This window comes from Culicoides brevitarsis, chromosome 1 (genome assembly GCF_036172545.1).
Source record: "Culicoides brevitarsis isolate CSIRO-B50_1 chromosome 1, AGI_CSIRO_Cbre_v1, whole genome shotgun sequence".
NCBI lineage: Eukaryota > Metazoa > Arthropoda > Insecta > Diptera > Ceratopogonidae > Culicoides > Culicoides brevitarsis.
The window spans coordinates 12,236,935-12,264,180 of record NC_087085.1 but is presented as its reverse complement, the minus strand read 5'-3'; the positions used below and the strand labels follow the sequence as shown (position 1 = coordinate 12,264,180).

At 26.8% G+C, this 27,246-nt stretch overlaps 1 protein-coding gene across 4 annotated transcripts in view; it reads right to left on the bottom strand.

The window, feature by feature from the left end:
* LOC134827467 (fat-like cadherin-related tumor suppressor homolog) overlaps nucleotides 1-27,246 on the bottom strand; it is a 174,424-nt gene that overhangs the window by 14,766 nt on the left and 132,412 nt on the right. For all 4 annotated transcript variants that reach the window (XM_063840117.1, XM_063840118.1, XM_063840119.1 and 1 more), the window contains exons 4-9: nucleotides 21,592-21,698; nucleotides 20,962-21,169; nucleotides 16,204-16,265; nucleotides 15,788-15,943; nucleotides 3,909-4,293; nucleotides 802-3,176 (exon numbers count right to left, since the gene is read on the bottom strand). In XM_063840117.1, the coding sequence (XP_063696187.1) occupies nucleotides 802-3,176; nucleotides 3,909-4,293; nucleotides 15,788-15,943; nucleotides 16,204-16,265; nucleotides 20,962-21,169; nucleotides 21,592-21,698 (3,293 nt within the window). The remainder of the gene's footprint in view (nucleotides 1-801; nucleotides 3,177-3,908; nucleotides 4,294-15,787; nucleotides 15,944-16,203; nucleotides 16,266-20,961; nucleotides 21,170-21,591; nucleotides 21,699-27,246) is intronic.

Below are 27,246 nucleotides of genomic sequence, written 5' to 3'. Positions count from 1 at the left end.
AATTTTTCGTTCAGTAAAATCTTTATTTAAATTAAAAATAAATTAAAATTTATTTATTAAAATTTTAATTATAAAAATTTATTTTAATTTTTTGCCTCAAAAATTATTTTTTTAATTATTTTTCAAATTAAAAAAATAATTAAATTTAAAAAAAATTTTTTTTTCATATAAAATTTAAAAATTTTAATATTTTTTAAAAATTTTAAATTAATTATTTCGTCAATATTTTTTTTTTAATTTTTACCTATTTTTTTTCATTTTTAAAATTAATGAATTTTTATTAAAATTACTTTTTCATATAAAATTAAAAAAATTAAACATTTAAAAAAAATTAAATTAATTAATTCGTCAATATTTTTGTTATTTTTAAGATTTGCTGATTCACAATTAAATTAAAAAAAATAAAATAATATAACTGAAAATTCAATTAAATTTAAGCAATTTAATTTAGTTTTAATAAAATTTATTTTAATTAATTAAATTTTAATAAACTTATTAATAATTTAATTGTTTTTAATTCAATTATGTATATTCAGTAGTTTTTGAAAAAATTGTTTTTTTTTTTTTTTGAAAATTTGCATATTTTATTTTTAAATTTTTTTTAATATAAAAAAAGGCACAAAATTTTTATTAAAAAATTAAATAAAAAAAATTTTGAAAAAAATTAAATTAAATTAATTAAATATTTTTTAATAAAAATTTTTTAGGTATATTTTTTTAAAGATTTTTCAATGAATCATAAGACAAAATTTAAAAATTATTTTTTTTTGAATTCAAGTTAAAATAAAAAAAATTTCTTACCTTAACATGCACTGTGACATCTGTCGAGCACGGTTGAATTCCGCCGTCATATGCCGCAATCGTAAGTTCATAATCCCTATTATGCCCTTCCAACATTTGCTTCAACGAAATTTCCCCCGATTTCCGATCAACTTTAAACAATTCGCCATGTCCCTTCTTCATCTCGTACCGCACTTCGCCGTTATCATACGCATCCAAGTCTATCGCATGCACTTTCGAGATGACAGATCCTTTGGGATCATCCACCGAAACGACCGCATAATACGGCAAATTCACAAATTGCGGACAATTGTCGTTGATATCTTGAATCGTGACATTGACAATGACATGAGCAACGCGCGGCTTTTCTCTATCCGGCATCTGGGATCGTGCCTCAACAATTAACTCGTAATTATCGAGTGTTTCGCGATCAAATCTGATTCCAGTTGTCTGAATAGCGCCAGATGTGAGACCAATGCGGAACATATCGGTCGGATTGAGAATACGAAATTCAATGTGTTCGTTCAAATTTGCTCCCAGAACGTTAACAACAACTACATTGATGATTTTTGTCGAATTTTCAAAGATACTCGCTTCGTAAATGGATTTTTGGAAGACGAGACCTGAATTTTCCGACGTTTCAACGGCGATATTGACATAAGCGACTTTCGAAAATTTCCCGTCAGACACTCGGATGTGCAATTTATAGAAACTTCCGATTTTTTCGACGTCTCTTGTGGTAATAATTCCAGTTAAAGCATCAATTGCGAATGCGTCATCGCGATTTCCTTCGATGATGTCATAACGAAGTGTGGTATTTGTGCTGTCCTCATCTGTGGCGTTGACTTGAAGCACAGCGACATTTACGTAAGTTGGCAGAAGTAAAGTTACGTTATATTCCTTTTGACTGAATTGCGGAGCGCAGTCATTGACGTCTTTTACAGTGATTTCCACACGTGCTGTTGTCTCCGACGACAAACTTGGCTTTCCCATATCCGTTACTTTCACGTGAAAATTGAAAAATGGGATTTTCTCGTGATCCAAATACATGACTGTCTTAATCGCCCCCGTTGTGGAGTCGATATGGAAATATTTCCGAGGCAACATTTCCACAATGTCGTAATGGAGCCATGCATTGTGCCCCGAATCGTCGTCATATGCTTTGATAACTAACGGACCTGCTGTGGAATTTGTCAAAGAATTCGTTTTTCCCTTGTAAACTGTGGCAATGAGACTTCCAATTTGCACGGATTCGAGAACTTCCCCACGATAGACTTCCTGTTCGAAATACGGAGCGTTGTCGTTGACATCGAGCACATGCACAATCACGTTGCATGTCGCGGATGCCGAAGCCATGTTCGTTGCCCGTATTGTCATGTTATAAAATTTGAAGGTCTCATAGTCGAGCGTATCTTTCGTCGTGACAATTCCCGTGGAGGGATTGATGAAGAAACGATCGTTTTGGTTACCGTCAATGATTTCGAACAAAAGTGAGGACGTGCTGCGAGCTTCTACGAGTGCGACATACGTGCCAATTGGGACATTTTCATAAATTTCGGCGGCAGGTTCTTGCACCACGAACCGAGGAGATGCATTGTCAGCCATATTTACCATAATATGAACCGGAATTTGCGATGCTAGGGGAGGCTTTCCATGATCTGTGGCCTTAACTTGAAGCATGTACTCCGAAAGGGCCGAAATATCCAATTCCTTTGCAACACTAATAACTCCCATATTTGGATCGATGTTGAAAACGTTACCAATATTACCACTAACGATCGTATATGATATCCTTGCATTATCTCCAGCATCACGATCTGTCGCATAAATCTGTACAATACTCGATCCAATCGCTGCTGTCTCATAAACTTTGCCTTGAACTAATTTCGCGGTGAACTCGGGAGCGTGATCGTTATGGTCATGCACTGTTATTACCACTTTTGCGTAATTTCGTTTCGCAGGCGTACCTTGATCTTTGACAATAACGATGAGAATGTGTTCAGCAATGAGTTCTCGATCCAATTTTTGTGTCGTAAAAATGCTGCCGGAGACAGAATCGACACGGAAAAGTCGAAGAGAGGCAGGATCTCGAGCGGCATGTAAGCTATAAAAGAGTTTTTTGTCCTCGTCGGTGTCAACTGCGTATAATTTCAGGATTTCAGCGCCTTCTTCGATGTTCTCGGAGATGTCAACTTGATACAAGGGCTGTGAAAATTCCGGGCGATGATCGTTGATGTCAATTACGGAGACAAGAAGTTGCGTGTAAACAGTGTTGATGGAGTCCGTAACACTAATGGTGAGATTATATTCCTTTTGTAGCTCCCAATCGAGTTGCTTGGCGAGTAAAATGTTGCCGTTGTCGCGCCCAATGTAGAATTCGTTGCGTTCATCGCCAGCTAAAAAAATATTTTTTTTATTACAGGAATTAATATTTAGGCCGCTTTAAATTTATTTTGAACTTTTTGTCCCAAAAATTTTTTTTTCAAAAAAAAATTAATTTATTTTTTATAAAAATCTTAAAATTTTTTAATAATAATTTTTTTTTATTAATATTTTAATATTTCATATTAAATTTTTTTATTAATTAATTTTTTAAGTTATTTTAATTTTTATTTTATTTATTTAATTAAAATTATTAATATTTATTATTATTAATATTTTTTTTAATTTTATAATAAATTTTCAATATTTTCAATTTTAATCAATATTTTAGTTTTTATTAAGGTATCTTATATTGCTATTTGATAATTCAAAATTGATCTCAGAATATTTCAAGTTAAAAATTTAAACAAATAAAAAATCATAAAAATAACTATCAAAAAATTTTAAAAAATTTTTTTATTTTTTTTAAATATATTTAGAGAAAGAAATTCATCTTAAAATACGATTTTTAATAAAAAAAATTCTAAAAAATTTAAAATATTTAAAAATTTTTTAAATTTCTTGAAAAATTTTAAAAACTACCAAAAACGGAAAATTTTTATAAAATATTATTTTTTTAAAATTTTTGCCTAATTAAATTTTTAAATTTTTAAAAGTAGTATGGGACAAAAAATTAAAAAAAATTTGAAGCAGCCTTATTAATATTCGAAAAAAAAATTGAGAAATAATTTTTGTAAGTTACTCACCGATAATGTCATACCACAACTGATCGTTATCCTCGTCAGTTGCCTGTATCAATGTCACGAGATAGCCAGGGACATCGCTTTCTGTCACCTCGACATGTTGATTTGGCGTCGTCACAACTGGCGCGTGCTCCGACTCTTCCGGCACCGGCCGTACCCACACATTAACACGTGTCGATTGCGATTTCTTCGGTGTGCCATTGTCTTCGGCACGTACTTGGAAGTCATATTGTTCCGGTTCGCCGTCTGGCAGCACACCAACAAATGTTTTTGCCGCATAAATCACGCCAGTTACCGAATCGATGCGAAACTTTGCTTTGCCACGTCCCGATTTGATGGAGTACGTAATTCGACCATTTTCACCCGTATCACGATCCATTGCAAGTACCTGTTGAGAGAGAGAGTGGAAAAATGATATTATTTTGTAATAATTGCGATATAGATTCATATAATAATGAACAACATCGAGAGAGAGAAATAGAAAAAGAACAGAAAATGCGATGAAATGTTCAAATAATGGCATAGAGGCGACTAAGCGATTTTTGATGATGTAATTAGTAGCTGTATCATGAGAAAACCCAAATATTTATGGTGTTGCAATAACGAGAAAATTGAAAAATAAAACACGAAAATACCTAGTCATTAAACATCTCATATAAAATCATAAAACGTGCAAGAACAGGTAATGAGGATAATAATAAATAGAGTACACTACATCAAAAAAAATATAAAACTTCATATTATCGGAAAATTTTGCAGTATATTTTTTTATGGCGATCCTCGTGAAACTTTTGAATTACTACTTATAAAAAAGGAACGGAAATGCAGACAAAAGGAAGCATAATGACATGATAACAAGAAAATAGTGTCTCATTTATGAAAATAAAGCAAAGTAAAATTACATTTAAGAAGGTCAGCTTTTTCTTTTGTGTAAAATATGCGCTAGAAAAAATGCAAAGTTAACATTTTCATTTCATATTCACTGGAAAATAATTTAATTTATATGCATCATAAACATAAAACAACATTTTATTTGCAGCTAAGCCTTTCTCTTGTTATTGTTGTTATGTTGTATAAATTTTCACGGAAAATGCAATCATAAAAAAATGTTTCATAAATTTTCTTTTTCAAAAGGAATAATTTTTTCTCAACACTATATACAAACATTAACTATGAAAAAAAGTTACAAATGTCACAATTAACATTCATATTTATAAATAATTAAATTTACAACTTTTCTTTACTTTTGTTACATCATTATTATTTATAATGGCAAACAATAAACGTGATAGTTTGTTGCAAATTCATATAAGTTACAAACATAGGTTGTTATTACAAACTCTTTTATGATAAAAAAAAACAAAGATTCGAAAATACGCAAAACACTTGTTAAGAGTAAACAACTTGCAACTGTTGCAGTAAGATAATCACATCATCATGCATATTCAAGATGTTGGAAAATTTTATTATTCCTTTTATTATGATTATGATTATTTTTTTTCTGTGTGTTTTTAGTATTTATTCAATGTATGTGCTGCTGCATGTTGATGAGATTGGAAAGAAAATGCAAATGCATGTTGTTTGTTTAAAATGTTGTGTTTTTGTTTCGTATTGTGTTGAGTCGACAATCTCTTCTCTCCTCAGGTTTTCCAGAGAAAACATTTCACTCATGGTTGGGATGTGATTCCTTTTATGTTTATTATTATGTTGTATATTAATGTTGTTTGAGAGGTCATGTAGAAAAATCTAATGTTAACAATGCGTGAAAAGTTTCTTTGTTATTATTATTTAATTTTAATAATACTAATGATGTGGTTGGTTCAAGTTGTTTTTACTTTGAATTTTTTAATTAATTATGATATTAATAATGTTGTTATTAAAATGATACAAAATAAGTAATATAATACTTTATGATATTTCTAAAAATTTAATATTTTAGGTTTTCAGAATGTAATGCAATATTATGTTCAATAATATTTTTCATTCAGCCTTTAAAGAAATTAAAATAATTATATTAAATTTATTATAAATATTTTATATATTTTAATAAATAATATTAATAGTTATATTTTTTTTTATAATATAATCATTTTTTAAATGTCTATTCAACATACATATTATTTAATATAGAAAAAAATAATTAAATAATATTTTTAAGTTATTATAAATTATTGTTTTAAAAACTTATTTTATTATTAATAAAATTAATAAAATAAAAGTTTTAAAAATATATATAAATAATATGAATATAATAAAAGTTTTTTTTTTATATACCTAATAATCCAGGCGGGATTACAAAAAATTTTATTTAAAAGTATTATTAAAATGTTGCATTCATATTATTAAAAATAAAAAATTTTGAATTTCATAATTATTATAATATAATTTTTCTAAAATAATATAAATTAATTTAACGATTTAACGAAAATAGATATTTTTAAAAAAAATTAAATTATATATTAAAAAAATTTAGATAATTTTTTTTATTAGATATTTTTTATTAATTACATTTTTTTTTTTTTTATTATATAAATAATATTTTAATATATAAAAAAAATTTAATAGATACCTAATAATTTATATTTTTTATACATTTATGTATATTTTGCAAAAAATTATTTAAAAATGTTATTTAATAAATTTTTCTATATTATGTAATATGTATGTTAAATAGACATTAAAAAATAATTTTATTTTATAATATATTATAATTTTATATTATTTTAAAATTTTAAAAAAATATATTAAACATTCATCAATACAATTCGACATTTAATTTAAACCTTTATTGGCGAGTTAACGACGAAACGTCTGTCTAACTTTTCAAACTAAAACTTCTGAACATTATAAAAAATGAGCCAAACAAAACTTTTCTAAACATATAGCATAGTAAAATAGTATTGTACACTCATATCGTGTAACATTTTATAAGTAACAAGCTAATGTCAAAACTTGTCTATGCATAACCTCCTTCAATTTCAGGTGTTTGTAGTTGGCAGTAACTTTCTTTCTTTCCCTTTAGTTTCCGCAAATACTTTATAATAATTTATTTATGTACCTGCTAAGAAGGCTTTGAGGTTAATATTCTAATACACACACAACTTAGTTGGCACATGTTGGTATGTGAATGCGAAAAGTTTGTAATTCACACAAAATTTACATTGCACAACGAAACAAGTTCCTGACATTAAAAATGTTTTACAAGTTGTTGTTGTTGTTGCAAAAGAAAAAAATATTTAAATAAATTATTTGTTAAATTATAGAGTTTTGTGGGGAGTATTCGAGTGGTTGTTGTTATGTTATGTAAGACACTGGCGATGTTTTGATTTGTGTGAGAATATTGAAAGTTTCGAGGTTCAGAAAAGTTCTCGATGGAAAAATGTTTTTTTGCTTCAACAATGAATTTAATAATATAATGGATTCCCTTATCTAACATAAATTTTCGTTTTCTTCTTTATTAAAATAAGCACCTTCTAGACATGCATCGACTTCTTTTATGTTTCATGTTCTGTTCGGTAATTGATATGAATGGGAATCAAAAACTTGAATTGGCGGGAAATTCAATTTTTTGAGGTTAGTTTACAAATTTTTGAGGTTAGCTTTTAATATTTATCGTTAAAATTTTAATTTCACAATTTAGTACTCCTCTGAATCGAGATCAAGATTTGAATCGATCAGATCGATTCGAGATCAAGTATTTTAAAGATCAGATCGATCGAGATCGAATCTTGAAAAGATCAGATCAATCGAGATCGAATCTTGAAAAGATCAGATCGATCGAGATCAAATATTATAAAGATCAGATTAGAATTCGAGATCGAGCTCAGAATAGATCGATTCGAAATTGACGTTTAAGCTAATAAGATCAACTTGATCGATCAGATCGAATTTTGATCTCGAATTTTTTTAAAAATATTTTGAAATAAAAAGTTTTAAATTTTCATAAATTTTAATATTTTAAAGGACTAAAAGTAAAGTTTACATCAAAAAATGTCTGAAAAAAAGTTAAAATGCATTTTCTAGCTTGTCGAACTAAAACTGCTGCATGTTAGAACAACATTAATTTTATCTTTATTTCCAACGCCGCCTCGATTAAGATCCCCGACAGAACATATTTTTCATTACATCGAGTGTGGCGGGCGGTATATATAAATATATTTGACTGACTGATAACATGAAATGCAATGCTCTTATTTATTAGCCAACTTTTCCAATAAAATGTTATACAAAATAAAATATTTAATCAATCTCTACGCACCGCTGCATCTATTATGGTTGTATTTTGTGGCCAAAATAATCTTTTTTTTTTGCTCGTAGTCAATGTTCCGTACACCGTAGTTGGTGCCTACATATTTTGTAAATAATTGATATGAAATGATGTGTTAAATGAGGCTTGCCATATTTTAGGTTGACATAATTTTGCCTGCATCGTCGTTGTTGTTGTTGTTGTGATTTATTCAAATATAAATTGGGAAATGACATGAACATGTGTACGTTTTAAAATAAATTATGTTGGTCAGAAACACGTATATCCTGTTTCTCCTCATCGCTCTTTGGACACACACATAAAATAATGTCACAATGCATTCATCCTGTTTCGTCGTTCCAAATGAATGATGAATGATTGCCTTGATTATTCATTATCATCCTGATTTGTTGTTTGATCATGCATGCATTTTGAGGTGGTATAAGTGGTTTTCTACGTGTGTGTTTTCGGTTGAATTTTGCAATTTTATGAACAAATATCAACGACGAAAAGTTTTTGAATAATTTATTTAATTTTCTACGTTAATAAAATAAAATAAAATCTATTGATGAAATTCATATATTTTGACAATTTTTAAACGTTAGACGTTTTGCAAAAGAGCAAAATTGAAAATTGCCCGGGCAAATTATGTTCACGAAAATACGGCACACGAGGGAGAAAACAGCGAAAAACGTAAAATTAATAAAGTTTTGTATAAAATTAACATAATATACTCGAAGACGACGACGACACCCAAACTACTCTCCTTTTTCGACGGTAAGAAAATTTTTTTATACCCGAGAGATTAACAAGAAGAAGCTGTTTTGCGAAAATTTGTGTACAAACACAAGCACCTTATAAACGAATACCTCTGCAAAGAAAATATTTTCCTTTTTTTTCGAGGAAAAGTTTATTCATTAGCTATGCAAACATTTTTCGTGTATCTTATTTCATGCGTCGTACAGATTTTTTTTAATGATTCCCCATATTATGTTAAACATTTAAAAAAAAATATATAATCATGTCCTTTTAATATTTATAATCGAAACATACGCGATTTTCCGCATTATTACCTTAGAGCAGATTGCACATAATTTTCGTTGTTTTTCATTAACGCACAAAAAAAAACAAGTCTAGGATACTTTTTGAGTGTTTTTTAATACACACCGAACATAACATTTGCATAATATCACCTTTTTCGCATGATGATGTTATTATTATTACAACAAGATTCTATCATAATATTATTATTAATACCTCTGATTTTCCCTGCACAACAACATTCTAATCTTAATAACGAAGATAGTAGTGCGTTGTTACATTTATCTCACGTTTGGGGATTCATGACCCCCGCTACAAGACAATTTTTTTTTGCGTTTTGCGAAGGAAAATTTCTTCGTTTTCTCACACTTTCTGTTCATCATTAATATTTTAATCAAAATTTAGCAGGAGAGAGATTAGACAAAAGAAAAACATGTTTGCCGGATTATGTTGTTTTTCTCATCGTTTAATCACTTGCGCTCGCGTTTAATCATTGTAATAATGAAAAACCTTTTTTTCTTGGATAATGATGATATTACGGGATGCTAAAGGTGTGTAACATGATTTTTAGTTAAAAATGTCTACTTGCAGAGGGTAAGATCATTAACTAAATGAGTTTTCTAAAAAAAAAGTTTTTAAATAATTTTGGGTTAATTGATAAAGGTCATGAAACCCTTTCTATTATAGAAAAAAAATATGACAAATTTAATATTTTTATAAAAAAAATTATTTTAATATTTTAAATTTCTTAATATTTTTAATTATTATTAAATTATTAATTATTTATTATTTAATTATTAATTATTATAATAATTATTTTATTATTATTAAAATTTAAAATAATTTAATAATTAATATTAATTAATAATAAAAAAAAATAAAATAAAAATAATAAAATAAAATTTAAAATAAAATATTTTAATTAATAATATTTTATATAAATTTTGCTTATTTTTTTTAAATCTATTAACAATTTTTATAATTTAAAAAAAAATAATATTTTAAACATATGTTTTTGAATAAGATATTTTTTTGTGAAAATTAAAAAAAAAATAAGATTGAAAATTAAATTGAAAAAAAAAAATATTGAAAAATTAATAAAATAATTATGAATTAATTAAAAATAAAAAAATTAATTAAATTAAATTAATTAAAAATTTTAAAAAATATTTCATCATATTTAAATTATTAAATTTCTCGAAAAATAATAATTTTTAATAATAATATATTAATTTATAAAATTATTTTTTTTTATTTTTTGTTTAAATAAATAAATAAAATTGAACCATCCTAATTTCAAAAACAAAAAAAAGCATTTTAAACAAATTAAACCATTAAACCCTTAAATTTTAGAACAAACAATAACTAAAAACATATCTCACCACTAATTATTTCAATCATAATTAATCAACTAATATGTTAATTGCACCTTTGTTCTCAAAAACTCTCTATTTACACACACACACGCGGTTTGTTGCAATGCATCAACAACGATATGCACAAATATAATTATTGCAATATTATTGTTTGCTCAGGAAATTTAATTTAATTATTTATATATCGTTAAATTATATTATTATAACACACTAGCATGAAATTCAATAATGTTTACATAACATAACATTGTTTTAAAGTCCCGTATGGACTGTGTGTAGTGCAATCATAATCAGCACCGTCATCATCATCATAAAATAATTATAATTTTATTTTTAAAGCATTTCGTTGCATGCGAATTTTTTTTTCACACATCCAATCAATGAAATGCATGAAAAATTTTTTTCTACATTTTTTTTATTCACAAAAATTCTTGCAATCAATGAAATAAAAATTTAAAGAGAGAGCCAAAAGCATCGCGTGTAGACGACAATCAATGAATATGTAGTATAATTTTCCCTTCAATTCGTTATATATTTTATTATTATTATTGAAACTAGGACACATTGTTAAATGCACAATCAAGCAATTTCTGTACCTACAAAATTTTTATACAAAAAAAAAAAAGATTGAGAAGTTATTCGATATTATCGGTAATAAAAGGGCGCCAAGGATATTTATTTATTATTCATGATTTTTATTGATTACGTTAAATTTATTATTTTCAATTTTGTTGCAATTGAGGAATTACTTTGTCATATTGTCAGTCACTCCTTTTCCTTATTTTTTTTTTTTCAAAAATTTCCATAATTTTTTTTGTCTCACATGAAAGTGCGGGAAAAGTGAAAAAATTAATAAATTATTAATTAATAATGAAATAAATGCTTTAAGTTATATTTTTTATTAAATAAATTTAAATTTTTTTTAATTAAAAAAAAAATGAGAAAATTCGTAAAATTTTAAATATTTTTTTTTTAAATTTAAAAATTATTTTATTTTATTATATTTTTAAATTAAAAAAAAAATATTTTAAAATTTGAATAAATAAAAAATATGATTAAAAATTTTATTTTTTCGTTTTTTTTTTTCACATAATTCGCATAAAAATGTTAAAAAATTAATTTAAAAATTTTAATAATTAATTTATTTTAATTTAATTTAAAAATTGATGATTTTTTAACATTTTAAATTTTTCATTCATTTAGATTTATTTTACATTTTCCGCACCTCCCATGGGAATAAAAAGTTGGATCGTTCCATCATCATAATTATCATAATCAAAAATCGTCACATGTATAAAGAAATTAAAAATAAAAAAGTTTAGTCAATTAAAAACTTAACATATTAAAAAAAATCTCAACAAAAAAAAATATGACAAATTCTTAACTTGATGACAACAACAAAACACAACAAAAATTTAACTTTTGCGGTGAAAGCAGTAATAAAAAATCTCATAAAAAACTCCTGACGACGCGTTAAAAATATTTTCGTGACTCAATTTCCTTTGGGTGGTCCAACACAACAACAACATCATTTCCAGTTGAATGACTTTTATGGAAAAACGATCGGGAGGCAGAAAAAAAAACATTCATGACTTAACTTAAAAAAAAAATGTGTCGTGCATAAAGATAAATTTTATACAAAAAAAAAGATTATTATTATGGTGAGCAAACATATCGTAAAATTTATTGTTCACCCAAAAAAAAAATAAAAATAAGGTACAGATATGATAATTTTTGCACATTTTTTGGCCGAAACGCCCGTAACGCAATAAAAATAATAATAATCGGGTGTGTGTGCGAACAAGGGTTCTTTTCCGCGATAATCTAGTCTTTGTACGGTCTTTAGTTATTTTGTGAATGCGGAGAGTTAATCTGCGGCGGAAGCCCTTTAAATGCCATGTTGTTTGCTCGATGATATATTTATTGTCTGTTCGCGCGGTGCACTGAATTGAATACAAATGTAGCATTTTCGGGGGATTAGCTGGGAGTAGGGTAACTTGAGCAGTGATTTTTTGATTGAATTCAATTATTATTTATTTTTTTTTGTCTTTCACTGTTGACTTAAGACCTGAAAGTCTATTAAATTTATTATATTAAGAGTCTATTAAAAGTCAATCAAGCGAATTTTCTCCTACCTTTCATTGTTTGAACTTTTTTTTTATGAAATAATAATAAAGCAATATGATTCTTATCTCGAATGAGCGGACCGCATAAAAAAATATCAATAAAGATTTAAGTTCGCAATTTTTTTTTTATTTTTTATGGACACACAATTTAATAACAATGAAGTACTACTTTTCTTCGTGATAAAAAGTCAACAAAAGAATTTATTACTAATTCAACCTAAAGCTTTTTTTTTCTTCGGCTGCTGCTTCGACGAACCCGTTTAGCTATAAATCATCGATATATTTTTATTTCTATAAAAATAAAATCCTCCGAAGAGCAAAGATAATATTGACTTAAACTGATGATGATAATGATAAATGTTTTAGTGGCGGTAGCGACAATTTATTATATTCTTCCTTATTGTTTTTCTTTCTATTTTTTTTTATTGTTTTCTGCCATTCTTTACTTACTATATTATTATTATAAAATAATAAAAAAAATAGTTTCTTTACTTTTTCGTTACTCAACTGTGATCCCGAGACATTTTTATGGCATGAAATTTTTTTATCGCTCGCCATTATAATTTTATTTGGCATGTTTATAAGCGATACATTATTGGCTTTAAAAAATATATATAGTAATAACGTTTATAGTCCTTTACAACAACAACAACGACGAAACATTGTTATTATTATGATGATGTTTTTTATGTACTTTAGTGGAGCAGAAGCTAGTCTGACGATGAAATATTCTTTAAAATTGCACATAAAAAAAGTACTGCAACGGACAGGAAGATAATAATGTAGAAAAATACAAGTTTTCCGGTCATCATGTTACTTTAACTGAAATTTTCTTTTGTCGAATTTCAGGGAAATTGTGTTGAACTGTAACTTGAACTTTGGTTTTTTTTATTTAAGGATCGAAAATATTTTTTGTTTTTTTTTTTGTTTAATGAAACTTGATCTTGTCGTTAAGCAAAAATGTCTGAAATTTTTAAAAGTTAAAAATTTGACATTTTTTTGCCCTTTGACTGTTAAAAACTAATTTTGAATTTAAATTTTTTTATTAAAAAAAATTAAAGAATTAAATTAAAATTCATTTTATTAATTTAAAATAATAAAAAATTAATAAAAAAAATTAAGAATAATTCAAAAATCATTTGACTTTTGGCTTTAAAAAAAATTAATAATACATTAATATTTTGATAAAAAATAAAATTGACTTCATTCAATAAATTGAATTAATTTTTTAAATAAGTAAAAAAAAAATTTTTATAATTTTATGATTTTATAATTTTATGAGGTATTAAAAAAATATTGAATTAAATATTTAAAAACAAAAATTAATAATTTTAATTAAATAGTTTTTTTAAGATATTTAATTTATTTTAATAAAAAATATATTTGTTTTATAAATTTTAATTTAAAAATTAATTTAAAACCAATTGTAGTCAAAAAATATTGATTTTTTATTTATTTGTTTATTTTTATTTATTTATTTATTTTTTTTTTTTTTTGAAAAAAATGCTTATAGCTGAGACTCAATTGATTCAACTTTTTAAATTAATAAAAAGTGAATTAACTTAAAAAATATTTTTTTCTTTAAGCCAAAAGCCAGCTATTTTTGATTTATTTTTGTTTCAATTTTCGTCCCTATTTTCCGGATTTAGAATTTATGGATTTTTTTTTTATTTTTGATTAAAGTCATAAAACAGGATCTGCCATTTTGTACCAGATTGCCACAACATGACATAAGATCACGTCAGATTTAACGAAGCAAGTAATTTCCATTGTTCATCCCGTGTACATTTGTGTTTTATTTGTTACGAGACGACGACGTTGTCATCATCATCTTCATAATTAACAATACAAACAATCTTAAGCATACTCTTCATTCTTCGTCTTCTTATTATTATTGCCCTCATATCTCTTGTTCACTTTTCCAAGGTTGTCATGCGAATACGGGAAAAATGTTAGTTCTGCTGAAGATTGAAGGCGGTGTGGTAGGTAATGTTACACAATTTTGTGATATCTGGGAAAATCTTGCGGATTGTCGTCGTGAAAAGTGTAACAAAAGGAGAAATATTTTCAAGTTGATACAATTCACGCAGGTATGCAAGATATTCTCCTGGTACTTAAAAGCATAAGTGGATTACTCTGCCGCCGTCGTAGAAATCTGAGCAAAAATTATAATGAGCCATACTCGAACATGCAAAAAAAAAAGGATTTTCCGTAACGATTTTCTTGAATGAATCGTTATTATAGCGAGACATCAAGTACGATAATAACACTGATTATTTATATAATAATGAATGTATTCGGAAGGAAAATAAAAGATAAGGGCAATTATTTCATGCAGAATGCTTTTAACCAAAAAATGGAACGAAACAAGTTGACGAGTTGGCGAAAAAAAAAGAAAAATATTTTTCTATGAGAAAAGTTGGTGAAAAAAAACAGTAAAGGTAGTAACGATGCGGAAAAAGAGAAAAAAAGTAATTTACCCTAATAATTGGTTGCAAACCACGCAAATCTTTTGGTGCATATGTTTCCCAGATAAAGCTATTATCCGGATTTACAATAAAAGCAGTGTCTGGATCATTTCCGCTGCTTAAAAAATTATTTCCGCGACCAGTGTTATTGCGACTGTTGTAGCGACGATAAGACGAGCTGCGAGCCGCTTCAGTCTTTTTTTTTTGTAAAACACGAAAAAGCGGATACACAAAAAAAATAGGGGAAAAGAGATCAAAATTTGTTTTTTTTTTATTTTTAAATAGAAGAGGAAATTTTTTCAGGAAATTAATTCAGGGAAAAAATATTTTTTTTTGTGTGAAAAAAATAAATAAAAAAATTTACTTGTTTGAGTAAAAAATAATGAAAAAAGTCAAGTAGTTGACATTTATCTGAACTTTGGTTGAAATTTGACACCGAAAGTTAATAATTTTAGCTAAACAAAAGAAATTCGTTGTTCAATGAACTGCGCAAGGTGTGCAATTTAGTATTTCATATATTTTTTTACAAAATGAAAACAATAGTGTGTTGTCAGGAGTAGTGCAGAGTGTTAAACGAAGGAGAAACGAAAGACTAAAATAGCAAAATGTGAACAATGCAACTCACCTGAAACAATGGCTGATCAATTTTTGCCGTTGCCGGTATCTGAACTTTGTAGAACTTTTGATCGAATTCCGGTGCATGATCATTTATGTCATCCACGGCAATTACCACTCTTGTTGTCGATGATAACTGAGGTACGCCATTGTCCATTATCATCACCTGCGAAAAAAATGTAAAAAATTTAGAAAAAAATCGGAAACAAATTTTTTTTCGGTTAAGTTCATATTTTTTTCTTTGACACACTCCGCGCATACCAATAAATTTCATCGCGAAAAATTTATATGGCAATGTATATCATTGTGCGGTTGAAATAAATTTGTAAATCAATACAAAACATTCAATTCGCAACAATAAAATACGGCGCAACAATAAAAAAAAGCGGCGTTGTAATAAAATGTGCACATTAAAATTTAACCTACCTCTAAAATGTGTTCCGGCTGATTTTCACGATCTAATTTTCTGGGTGTTGTTGTTATCAAACCTGTAATAAAAGAATTTTTTTGTATTGAATTAATGTTTATTGCAACAAATCACGGGATAATTTGTGAGAATTTTATAAATTGAAAATACCATCAATGCCGATTTTTATTGCAGTTTTGTGAATTTTTCCTTATCCAGGGTTTAAAATTTATGAAATATTTAAGAATTTTGATATAAAATTATTTTTTTAGATAAATTTTTAAATTAAAAAAGTTAAACTAAGTTGAATTAATTTATTTTTTTTAAAAAATTTTTAAAGTTGAAAAAAAATATTTTTTAAAACCAAAAAAAATTGAGTAAAAATTTTTACTAAAACTTGAGCCTCGTCATTAAGTCTCGTAAGACATTTAAATTTAATTTAAATCAAAACTCCTAAAAAAAATTTTTTTAAAAAATTTAAAAAAATAAAAGTTTATTTTCATTTAATTTTAACTGTTTCAAAAATTTTTTTATTTGAAATTTATTTTTTTTATAATTTTTTTTTAATATTTTTTTTTTAAATTTTTTAAATTAATTTTTTTTATTTAAATATTCTAAAAATTTTTTAAATATTTAAAATTTAGAAATTTTTCAACCAATTTAAATTTTTTTTTTTTAAATGGTTTAATTTTGTTAAATAATTTTTTTCTAATTTATTTTTTTTTAATTTTTTCTCTGATTTTAATTTTTTTTTCTAATTTTTTAAATATTTAAAAAATTTCAAGAAAAAATTTTTTTCCTGAAATCGATGGAAACGTCAGGTTTGTTTATACATTTCCAAAAATGGGTCATCCATAAAATTCACCACTCCACTAAACAAATCATTCCAAAATAATCATAGTTAATTATAAAATTGATCAGTTTAATACAGAAAATAATTTGAAATAATGAGCCGTTCGTTTAAATTTATGATGGCACTCGAAATTTGTTTTAAAATTACCTCTACTTCCATTTATTTACTCTCTCTCGCTCGCACAAAAACCAGAGATATTTTTAATAAAATGAGACTTCATTTCGGTTTTATCTGTTATGCATATATTTTATAATTTGTAATTTAAATGAAAAGCAGCAAAAATGGCTTATAATTAACTCCCTGAACATGAATAGGCAATATAATGTGTGGTTTTTCGGGATTTTACGTCGAGCTGTTGGATGTTGTTGTTGCTGCGAATTTGATTGTGTGTTGCATTTTGCATGTTAATGTGCCTAACAAGGGTGGACAGTAAGCGACCATCTGGAAAATTGCATTTACTTTCCAAATTACATTGTGCCTTGCCGCTTTGGCAAATGGAATTTTGTCAAATCTCATGTCGTTTGACGAACTGAAAAATTGAGTTAATTTTTGTTTGGATTTTTCGCAGCAGCAGGCAATTTGCGATGTGCAGCAACAGCTCTGGAGGCTACTTTGGGTAAATATAAAACAGACGATGATGATTATAATGGCGCACAAAAGAACAAAGTTGCACATACATAAAAAAGTGCTCTATGCCACAAGAGACTCGGAAAAAATTGTTTCAAATCATGTAACACTTTTTGTTTCACTCAGTCGAAAATTTTTTTTTTGTGTCTTGTTTCGGAGCTCAGTTCATTCCGAAACAGAGTTTTTACAACATGCAACGATTAATCTTGTTATAGAAAATGGGTCGTAAATATGTAAGTACTCTAACAACTGCTAAAGTGACATGGTCATGTGAACTTTTATTTTATTACAGAGCAAAAAATGTTAAACGATTGTTCCGAGAACACAGAAAAAAAAAGTTTTCTGAGAACATCTCTGTATGCAGCGGCATGCATGATGATGATAATAGGATAAAATCACAACACTGGGGCTTTAATAAAAGATTGGACAAGGACACACAACTATAAAAGTAAAGTAACGAAAATATAATAAAAATGAAATACTACAGAAAACAACAAAAGAAGACAGAAAAAAATGTATTTCATTCGTATTTTTGTTTTTTTTTTTATTGCATTTGGGATTCCGAGCCTCCTCGGCAAAAAGGAAATTAATACTGTTGGTTGTAAATAAGTGGCGTGTTACATTCCGAGGAATTTCACTGAATTTACTGTGTGAAACGTGGCGTAAAATGAAAACAATACGAGATTTAATTTTTGGATGAATTATTCGCCAAGCAAATGAGCGAGCAAGACAAGGACATTCGTTCTATTCATAAAGAGAATGAGAGAGAGAAAAAATTCACCTGCTGTTCGTTTCTAATGACCTGCTGCTAATTATGTGCCTTTCAATGCAGCAGATGCAATTATTAAATGTTGCCGCTATGCTGGAGAAATTCAATTGAAGCTCATTATAATGCGAATGAAAAAGAAAAATCTTGAAGCGATTATGAAAGGTGAATGATAAATAGCATCTTCAAACCATTTTATTTAATGATTTGCATTTTTTTTAAACAGAGTCAAACAATGGAAAATTCTTATTTTTTTTCCTTTTCTTGAAGTTTATTTAAAATGAGTCCTTTTGAAGAGTTTTAATGCATTTTAAAGAATTTTTTAAAAAAATATCGTTCAATTTTTTTTTGATTTTAATTTATATTTTTTTTTAATATCAAGTTAAATAAAAATTAATAATTTTTTAAAGATTTGTTTTAGAAAAAATTATAATTTTTGTATAAATTTTTTTTTCTAATAAAAATTAATTTATTTTTATTAGAAAAATTTTAAGTAAATAAATTTAATTTTTTAAAGATTTTTTTTAGGAAAAATTATAATTATTTTTTTTTTTACAAAAGTTAATATTTTTTTATTAGTTATTTGTCAAATAAATAAAAAAATAATTTTTGAATTAATAAATTATTTATTAAAAATTTGAAAAAGTAACAAAATTACAATTGAGAACTAATTTTAATAAAAATTATTTTTTTTTTGTTTAAAAAATTTTTATATAAATTGAATATTTTTAGAATTGCAGATATTCGTTAAATAATTCAAATAATTATTTTTAAAACTATTTTATTTTTATTTATTTACCCAAAAGTTTAGAAGATATAATTTTTTTAATACAAAATTTTAAATATATTTTTTAAGGAAAATCTTTTTTAGATTTTTTTAGAAAAAAAGATTTTTAAATAATAAAAAATTTAATAAAAACGTAAAATTTAAAAAAAATTGGAAAATATTTTAATATTTTTTTTTTATTTTTTTTTTTTCAGAAAATGCAAGTTGGTTCGTTTCACTCCTACCCTTTCTTGTTAAAACTTGAATACTCAACGCTGGAATTCAAACAAAAGACGTTTTCCATTCACTCTATTCATCATTTTCATCATCATCGGTCGATCGTCATTATTATTATTTATAGCACGAACAATTAAATATCGTTCATGTGGCTTTACAAATGACAGGCATGAATAGAAAATTAAAAGGAACAACAAAACCAGAAATGATTTCCTGCAATAACATTTTATATTTTTTTTTCTCTACCTGGCAATTAGCTTACACTCATTTGCACACCCCTGATTCATTAATTACCGTAGCACTATGAGAACTGTTCGCTGGAAAGAGACAAAGAGCGCACAAACATGCACCAGTTCACTGCATTTAATTCTTTTCGTTTCAACGAGCAATTAAAAGGTCACCATTCATTTTATTTTATTTATGCTTGAACGTAATTTTTAATAATATTTCTTTATTTATTTTTTTTTTTCGTACCTGTCTGATGAACAATTTGACTGAGTGACTGCAATATGCAATTTTTTTTAAACATATTTTATCTACAAAAACACACAAGATGTCACTTTATGGTGTCCTTATCAGATGCCATCCACACACAAAGTTACACAGAAAATTAGACAGCAAACAGTCGCGGTTAATGCGCTACAGACAAAAAAAAATTCAAAAACTGTTGCAGAAAGGAAATTATTTTTACAGGCAACCGCAACAACAGCAAACAACGAGATCAGGAAAAACGACATAAAGTTATTGCTATTTTGCTGCTCTGGGAGTTGATTTACTGTTTTATGTGGTTTACGTTACATTTACGTTAAACGGGCATATTTACTGCATAAAGAGACGGCAAATAATAAAGTTTTGTTTGTAGGAAAAATTGAATATCAAACATTAATAAACATAACGAAAAATTTTGCTCGTCGTCTGTATGAATGAATTTTTCATTTTATTTCATGCCGTCGGGGGGTTTTTGAGGTAAGCTGCTGCATTGTTCCAAATTTAATTCATTTTTTTCCTATTTTACAGCTTTTTCTTAAAAACAACCAGTCGTCTCCATTTTAAAAAAATTGACAAAAAAATAAATGCGGCACACTTTTTATTATTTTATTTGAAGTATTTGTCCACATTTTAATAAAACTCATCTCATGTTCTATTGATTTTTCTAAATTCTATAGGAAAAACAGCGTGAAACGTTCGTACTCGAAAAATAAACGCGCGAATATTTTTATTTCCAAGTTTTTCCTCAATTGATCAATTGATAAAAATAGACAAAAAAAAATGTTGAAGAGGTGCCGTTTTTTATATTTTTGTTTTCAATTCAAATCAAATCAATTCGTTCCCTCTTTTGATGTATTTCAATTGATGCAAATTTGTCAAAGCACGAGAAACACAGAAAAAGAGAGAGAGAATTTTTTTTATTAGTTTTGGCGTTTTTTACTCTTCACCACTTTTGAGCCAACAAAAATATTCTGCTTTTAATTTTGGCAATGATGGCAAAAAAAATACTCGAAAAATATTTTAATAAAATATAAACTTACCGCTCGTGCTATTGATGGCAAAAAATCCTTCTGGATTGCCGGACGTTATTCGATATGTTAATTTCTGTAATGGATCTATGTCGTTGTCAAAGGCCTCTAATTGGAGTACTTTTGTGCCAGCTGGACTACTTTCCGGTACACTCGGATAGTACACCGCCTCATCAGTTAACGGCACGTTATCGTTTTCGTTTTCGACTTGAATGAAAACCTGAAAAAAAAATAATTTTTTAATTGCTATTAAACGTCGCAAAAATTCTTTGTGATGCAAATGATTGCTTTGACAGTCAAAATAATTTCATTTAAGAGTCCATTAGTGACGATTTTTGTCATCATTTATTCAGATTTTCAATGCAAGAGAGAGAGAGAATTGTAATTTAAATATCACCCACAAAAATGTGGGATGGCTCTGCGTGAATGTGTTAGTGGTCAATTAAATGTCGTCACTTAATAATGGCACGTAACAGATACAATTTTGTCCGACATTTTTGTGGTTTCATTAAAAATAATCTGCTTTTTTGTCAATTTTCATTGAAACAAAAAAAAAAATAAAAGGGGGTGAAAAGTCAATAACAAAAGTGTGACAATAATAAAATTTTCATCAATAAGCTGCTTTTCATGGCAAAGCCTTACCTGTACGCAGGAGTGAAGTGGGACAACAGCTTGATCCTGTGCACACACTGTTAGCCAATAATGGGCTTTTGATTCCAAATCCAACACTGCCATTGTTCGAATTGTGCCTGAAAAATAGATAAAAAAAATATTGTTAAAAAATGTTTTTTTTATTTTTCTTTTTTCATGAATCATGAGACGAATTAGGATGATAAAATTATTTTTTTTTTAAATTAAAATTTTTTAAATTTGTTTCTAACTGTATTTTTAATTTAAATAAATTAGATAATATTTTTTTTATTTTTAATTTATTTTTAAAGAAAATTCGAAATTTGAAAAAAAAAATTAGATTAAAGTTATTTTTTTTAATATTTAGAGAAAAAATATAAAAAAAAAATAATTTATAAATTTAATATATTTTATTTATTAAATTCAATTTTTGTTTTATTTTAAATTTATTTTTTTTTAATTTAATTTTTTAAAAATTATTTTTTAAATAAATAAATTTTTAAAAAATCTAACTAATTACATTAATGTAATTTTTCAAGTAATTAATAATTTTTTAATTAATTAATTTTTAATTTTTTTAAATTAAATTTTTTATAAAAATTTAAAAAATTACTGAAAAACGAAGTCCTTAATATGACAAAATTAGCTAATTTTTTCAGTTATATTGATATCCTTTAAATTTTTTTTGACGATTTTATCAACCTAAGAAATTCGAAAAAATCAAGTAGACTTGTTTTAATCTTTTTCGTGAATCCAATAAAATGCCTTCAAATTTAATTTTGGAAAATGGTTTCCTTACGAAATTCAGTTTTCAATTTAAGCACGAATTTTTCAAACAAAAAGCATGTCTTGTCCATTTTTTAATAAAAAAAAATATGAATTTATGCACAGAAGCCGACATGATCCATTTAAAAATAAATATTGTTACGACTAAAACGAGTTGTTATCATGCAAATACTCCTAACAATGTCCACTTACAGACACGACATTCTCATGTGCACGTGCACACGAACAACGACGATGATGCTGATGATGAAAAAGAAATAACATGAATAAGTCTTTTATCGTCATCATATCACATCATATCATATTATTTTATAAATTGTTCCGACTGTATACGAGTGTTCGTTATTGCATCGCTTTGTTTTGTTTGAATAGAGCCAAGTCGAGTCGCAGTCACAGTCGAGTCGAGTGTAGATAGGAAAAATAGTTATAAGAGTTCTTCGGCATGACAAAAACGAGGCGAGCTATAAAAAGGAAATAAGGGACATTTAAATCTGATGAAGTTCCTGCTTGCAGCTCTTGCATGTTTGTTATGACACTCGACAACAATGGAGACAACGCAAAATATGTATGGCACAAACGGACTTTTGTGACAATGCATATTTTTGCATTTATGGGTAAAAAAGCGGCAAAAGAAGATGAGAGAGAATACATAACAAATGATATTAAAATTGCATAAAAGGAGAAAATGTACGGTTTTAAAACACGTAGGTACTTTGCAGGTATACGAAATAATAGGCTTTTCGCATGATTTTATGAGAAACGAGGGAGATTTTCCATGAGAATCGACGCAAATGTGTCCGATATTTTTGCATTTTCTACAACGAGAAGACAAAAAAAAATTATTTATGATTGAAATGTGTCGTAGAATTTGTAATGTAGGTTGATATATTTTTTGCCCTGAGGGTTTGAAGGGGTGAAATTAAAAATTTAAAATAACCAAGTTACCTATAGCGGTTCAAATTGAGCATTTAAGGAATTATATTAACCACATAAGACGTTAAATTAATCCTTTAAGAGACTACATTAATTCCTTTTTCCAAAAATTAGGGCCATATAAGCGAAAAATATGAGCCGGAGTTAATTTAATCCCTTGAAGGATTAATCTGACCTCTTATAAGATTAAGTCTCGAGAAGTTAAGTTAATTCTCAAGGAGATAATTACTCTCGAGGAGTTAAATTACTCTCGAGGAGTTAAATTACTCTCGAGGAGTTAAATTACTCTCGAGGAGTTAAATTACTCTCGAGGAGTTAAATTACTCTCGAGGAGTTAAATTACTCTCGAGGAGTTAAATTACTCTCGAGGAGTTAAATTACTCTCGAGGAGTTAAATTACTCTCGAGGCGTTAAATTACTCTCGAGGAGTTAAATTACTCTCGAGGAGTTAAATTACTCTCGAGGAGTTAAATTACTCTCGAGGAGTTAAATTACTCTCGAGGAGTTAAATTACTCTCGAGGAGTTAAATTACTCTCGAGGAGTTAAATTACTCTCGAGGCGTTAAATTACTCTCGAGGAGTTAAATTACTCTCGAGGAGTTAAATTAATTCTCGAAGAGATAAATTACTCTCGAGGAGTTAAATTACTCTCGAGGCGTTAAATTACTCTCGAGGAGTTAAATTACTCTCGAGGAGTTAAATTAATTCTTGAAGAGATAAATTACTCTCGAGGAGTTAAATTAACTCCCGAGGGATCAAATTAACTCCCGAGGGATTAAATCAACTCTCGAGGAGTTAAATCACCTTTCGAGGAGTTAAATTAACCCTCGAAGAGTTAAATTACTCTCTTTTAATTTAACCTCCTTTAAAGTTGATCATTTATAGCCATAAAAGTTATTCACATCAAAATATTAATTTTATCCATTGAAAAATTATTTAAATCCCTTTTGATCGTTTTTTAGCATCAGAAGGGATTAAAATAATATTTCAAGGGATTAAATTAACCTCCTTAAAAAATCGTGCTATAAATGATCAACTTCAAAGGAAGTTAAATTGATCCCTTCAGTTGTTAACCTTACCCCTTTTCAATCCATAGCACAGCTTTACCAAAAGCATTCAAATAAATTGACTCAAATTCAATTTATTCAACTTTCAGGAGCTTTAAAAAAAAGCGGATTCTCCGAAGGAAAACAGACAAGTTCAAAATTATGTGTCGACATGTCATGGTCATTGCCTTCGTTATTCAATTAAGGAAAAAAAAAAGTAACTGTCATTTATCATGTGTGTGTTGGTTATCATCATCAGCCTAAAAATAACACACACACATGTCTCTTGACGTCTGTCATCCCTCTCCTCCCCCTTTTTTTGTGTAGGAGGTAATTGACATGACTCCGAAAAACTAACAAATAAACATCAAAAAGCGCACCTCGTTAATAATATTCTGCCAGCGAGACGTGTTTGTGCGACGCAAAATGTGAGCAAATGTGACAAATGACCCAAATATAAATAAATACGAGAATGAATAAATTGCGTGTGTTGCTTTACTCGCAACTTGAGCCTACTTAGTTTCATGCCTCATTATTTCATGCGTGTGTATTTTAGCCAAAAATCCCATAAGAGACATTTAATTATGTTATTCATGTCATAGATAGCGAATGTGCCTTCGTCTTTGTGCCTCCATCGTAAAAGGATTTTTATTAATGATTTTTTCCTCTTTTTTGTCAAGTTAAAAATAGATCATCAGCTATTTATTTAATCCGCTGTCTCTCGTAAAAGAAAAAAAGAAATTCCTCACATTTTTACTCACGAGTCAAATACCGCCTTTATCACATTCCCGTCTATTGTTTACAACATCATTAATGTAAATATGCAGTAAATATCGAAATTCTTCTTTTTCTTGTACGTTTTGTTGATGCTCTTGTGCGACAACATATAACAACAAAATGTATGCCGGTAATTTAAATGATTGATTGAGTTTAAAATAAACATAAAACATTTTCGGTTTGTAACGTAAACGATGCGTTGCGATACGATAAATAATAATAATACTACATTTTGTGGAATATAAATATAAAAAGAAGAAGGAAAAAAAAGTTAAGAGGTAAGAACACGATAAAAAAAATAATATTTACGGTTTTTGGTAAAAGTAAAATAAATGGGAACATTATGCTTGCAGAGGAAATCTCGTGGCAGGAGGAGGAGGAGGAACAGTATCTCGTGATTTGTAAGTCGACATGAAAATTAAACAAAAAGCTTCCGGGAATCATGTCAGACTGATTGATCGGGCATGTCGCGACGGTAAGTAAATTTATTGAAGAAATTTATGTGAAATTTTCAATTTAAAAAAAAAATAAAAAAAATATTAATATTGGTTTTGAGTATTATAAAATCAATTTTTGTGTAATGAAAATTTTGTTAAATTTATTAATTAATTTAATTTTAATAAATTTAATTTAATTTAATTTAAAAAATATAATTTAATTTATTTTAATTTTATTTAATAAAAAAATTAATTAATTTAAATTTTTTATTTATATTTTTAATTAATTTAATTATTTATTAATTTTTTAATTATTATTTAATTTAATATTTATTATTATTATTTATTTTTTTATTATTTAATTTAATTTGATTCTATTTATTTTTTAAAATTTTATTTTTTTATAAGAAATTGTTTAAAAATATATAAATATCAACTTTTCAATTTAAATAATATAAATTATCAATTAGAAATGAAATTTTTCTTAAAAACTCGCATGTTGGAAGTTTATTAATATTTCATTTAAAAAAATATTTATTTTAAACTTTATTTTAAAATTTATTTAAAATTGTTTTGCAAATGATAAAATTCGACAAATGGTAAAACAATTTTTTTTTCTTAAAAATTACATTGAAAATTTATTTTTTTTTCATTTTAAATTTATTTTTTTTGAAATAATGAAATTTTAATTTTTATGAAAAAATATTACCTTATACAATATTTTATTTAAAAATTTATGATTTTAAAATTGATTCCTAATTAATCATTTTATATAGAAATTAATTAGAAATTTTTATTTGAAATTAAAAATTGGACACACTTGATGAAAAAATATTAAATTTCTTTTAAAAATTTTAATTTTTTTTTATTTGAAAAATTTTTCAAAATTAAAAAAAAAATAAATTTCAACAAAATTTTAATTTTAAATATTTTTCAAACATAAAATCATCAACATTTCAAACTCTAAGATTTTTTTGTTAAAAAAACCTCTTAAACCTCAAGAAATTTCTGAGAAAATCACAGTAACGCCTTCCATCACGTAACACAATAATAATGTGAATTTCATCCATTTCACGTTTGAATATCATTGTAAACAACTTAATATCATTATTATTATTATTACGGATTATTTGCAAACCATTAACCATCTATATATCTCTCTATCGCACTTTGGTTATGAAAACAAGTCCTCTGTGAGTGTTTGAGTGTTACGTGTTCGGTTTGTTTGCGATTTAATGGTTTTCACTCATAAACGTGTTATGTTAGTGTTATGTTTATCCTCTCTTCTTGCCTCACATCTTGCAATATATTTTCCTTAAATCGCTTATCAATATACATTTCTCCTTGGCAATTCTCAGAGGTCTTTTCGAAGTAGGCATCATAATCTCCGTTTCTTGTGTAATAATTTAAAGGAAAAAAAAACTTCTCTGCAGATGAATATTTACGAGAAAGTGTATGTTACAAAGACTCAAGGGGGCAGAAGGAGAAGAAACAAACGAGAGTTTTGAGATTTGCTGGTAAACAAACAACATTAATAATATCTTGTTAGCACAAAAGGAAGATATTTTATTGTTGATCATGTTCTGCTCAATATTTCACATTTAATAGTAGTTTAATAATAAATATCATAATAAGATGATGATGATTATTGTATTTCTTCTCTCTGTGTGTTTCTGGCTTGTTATTTT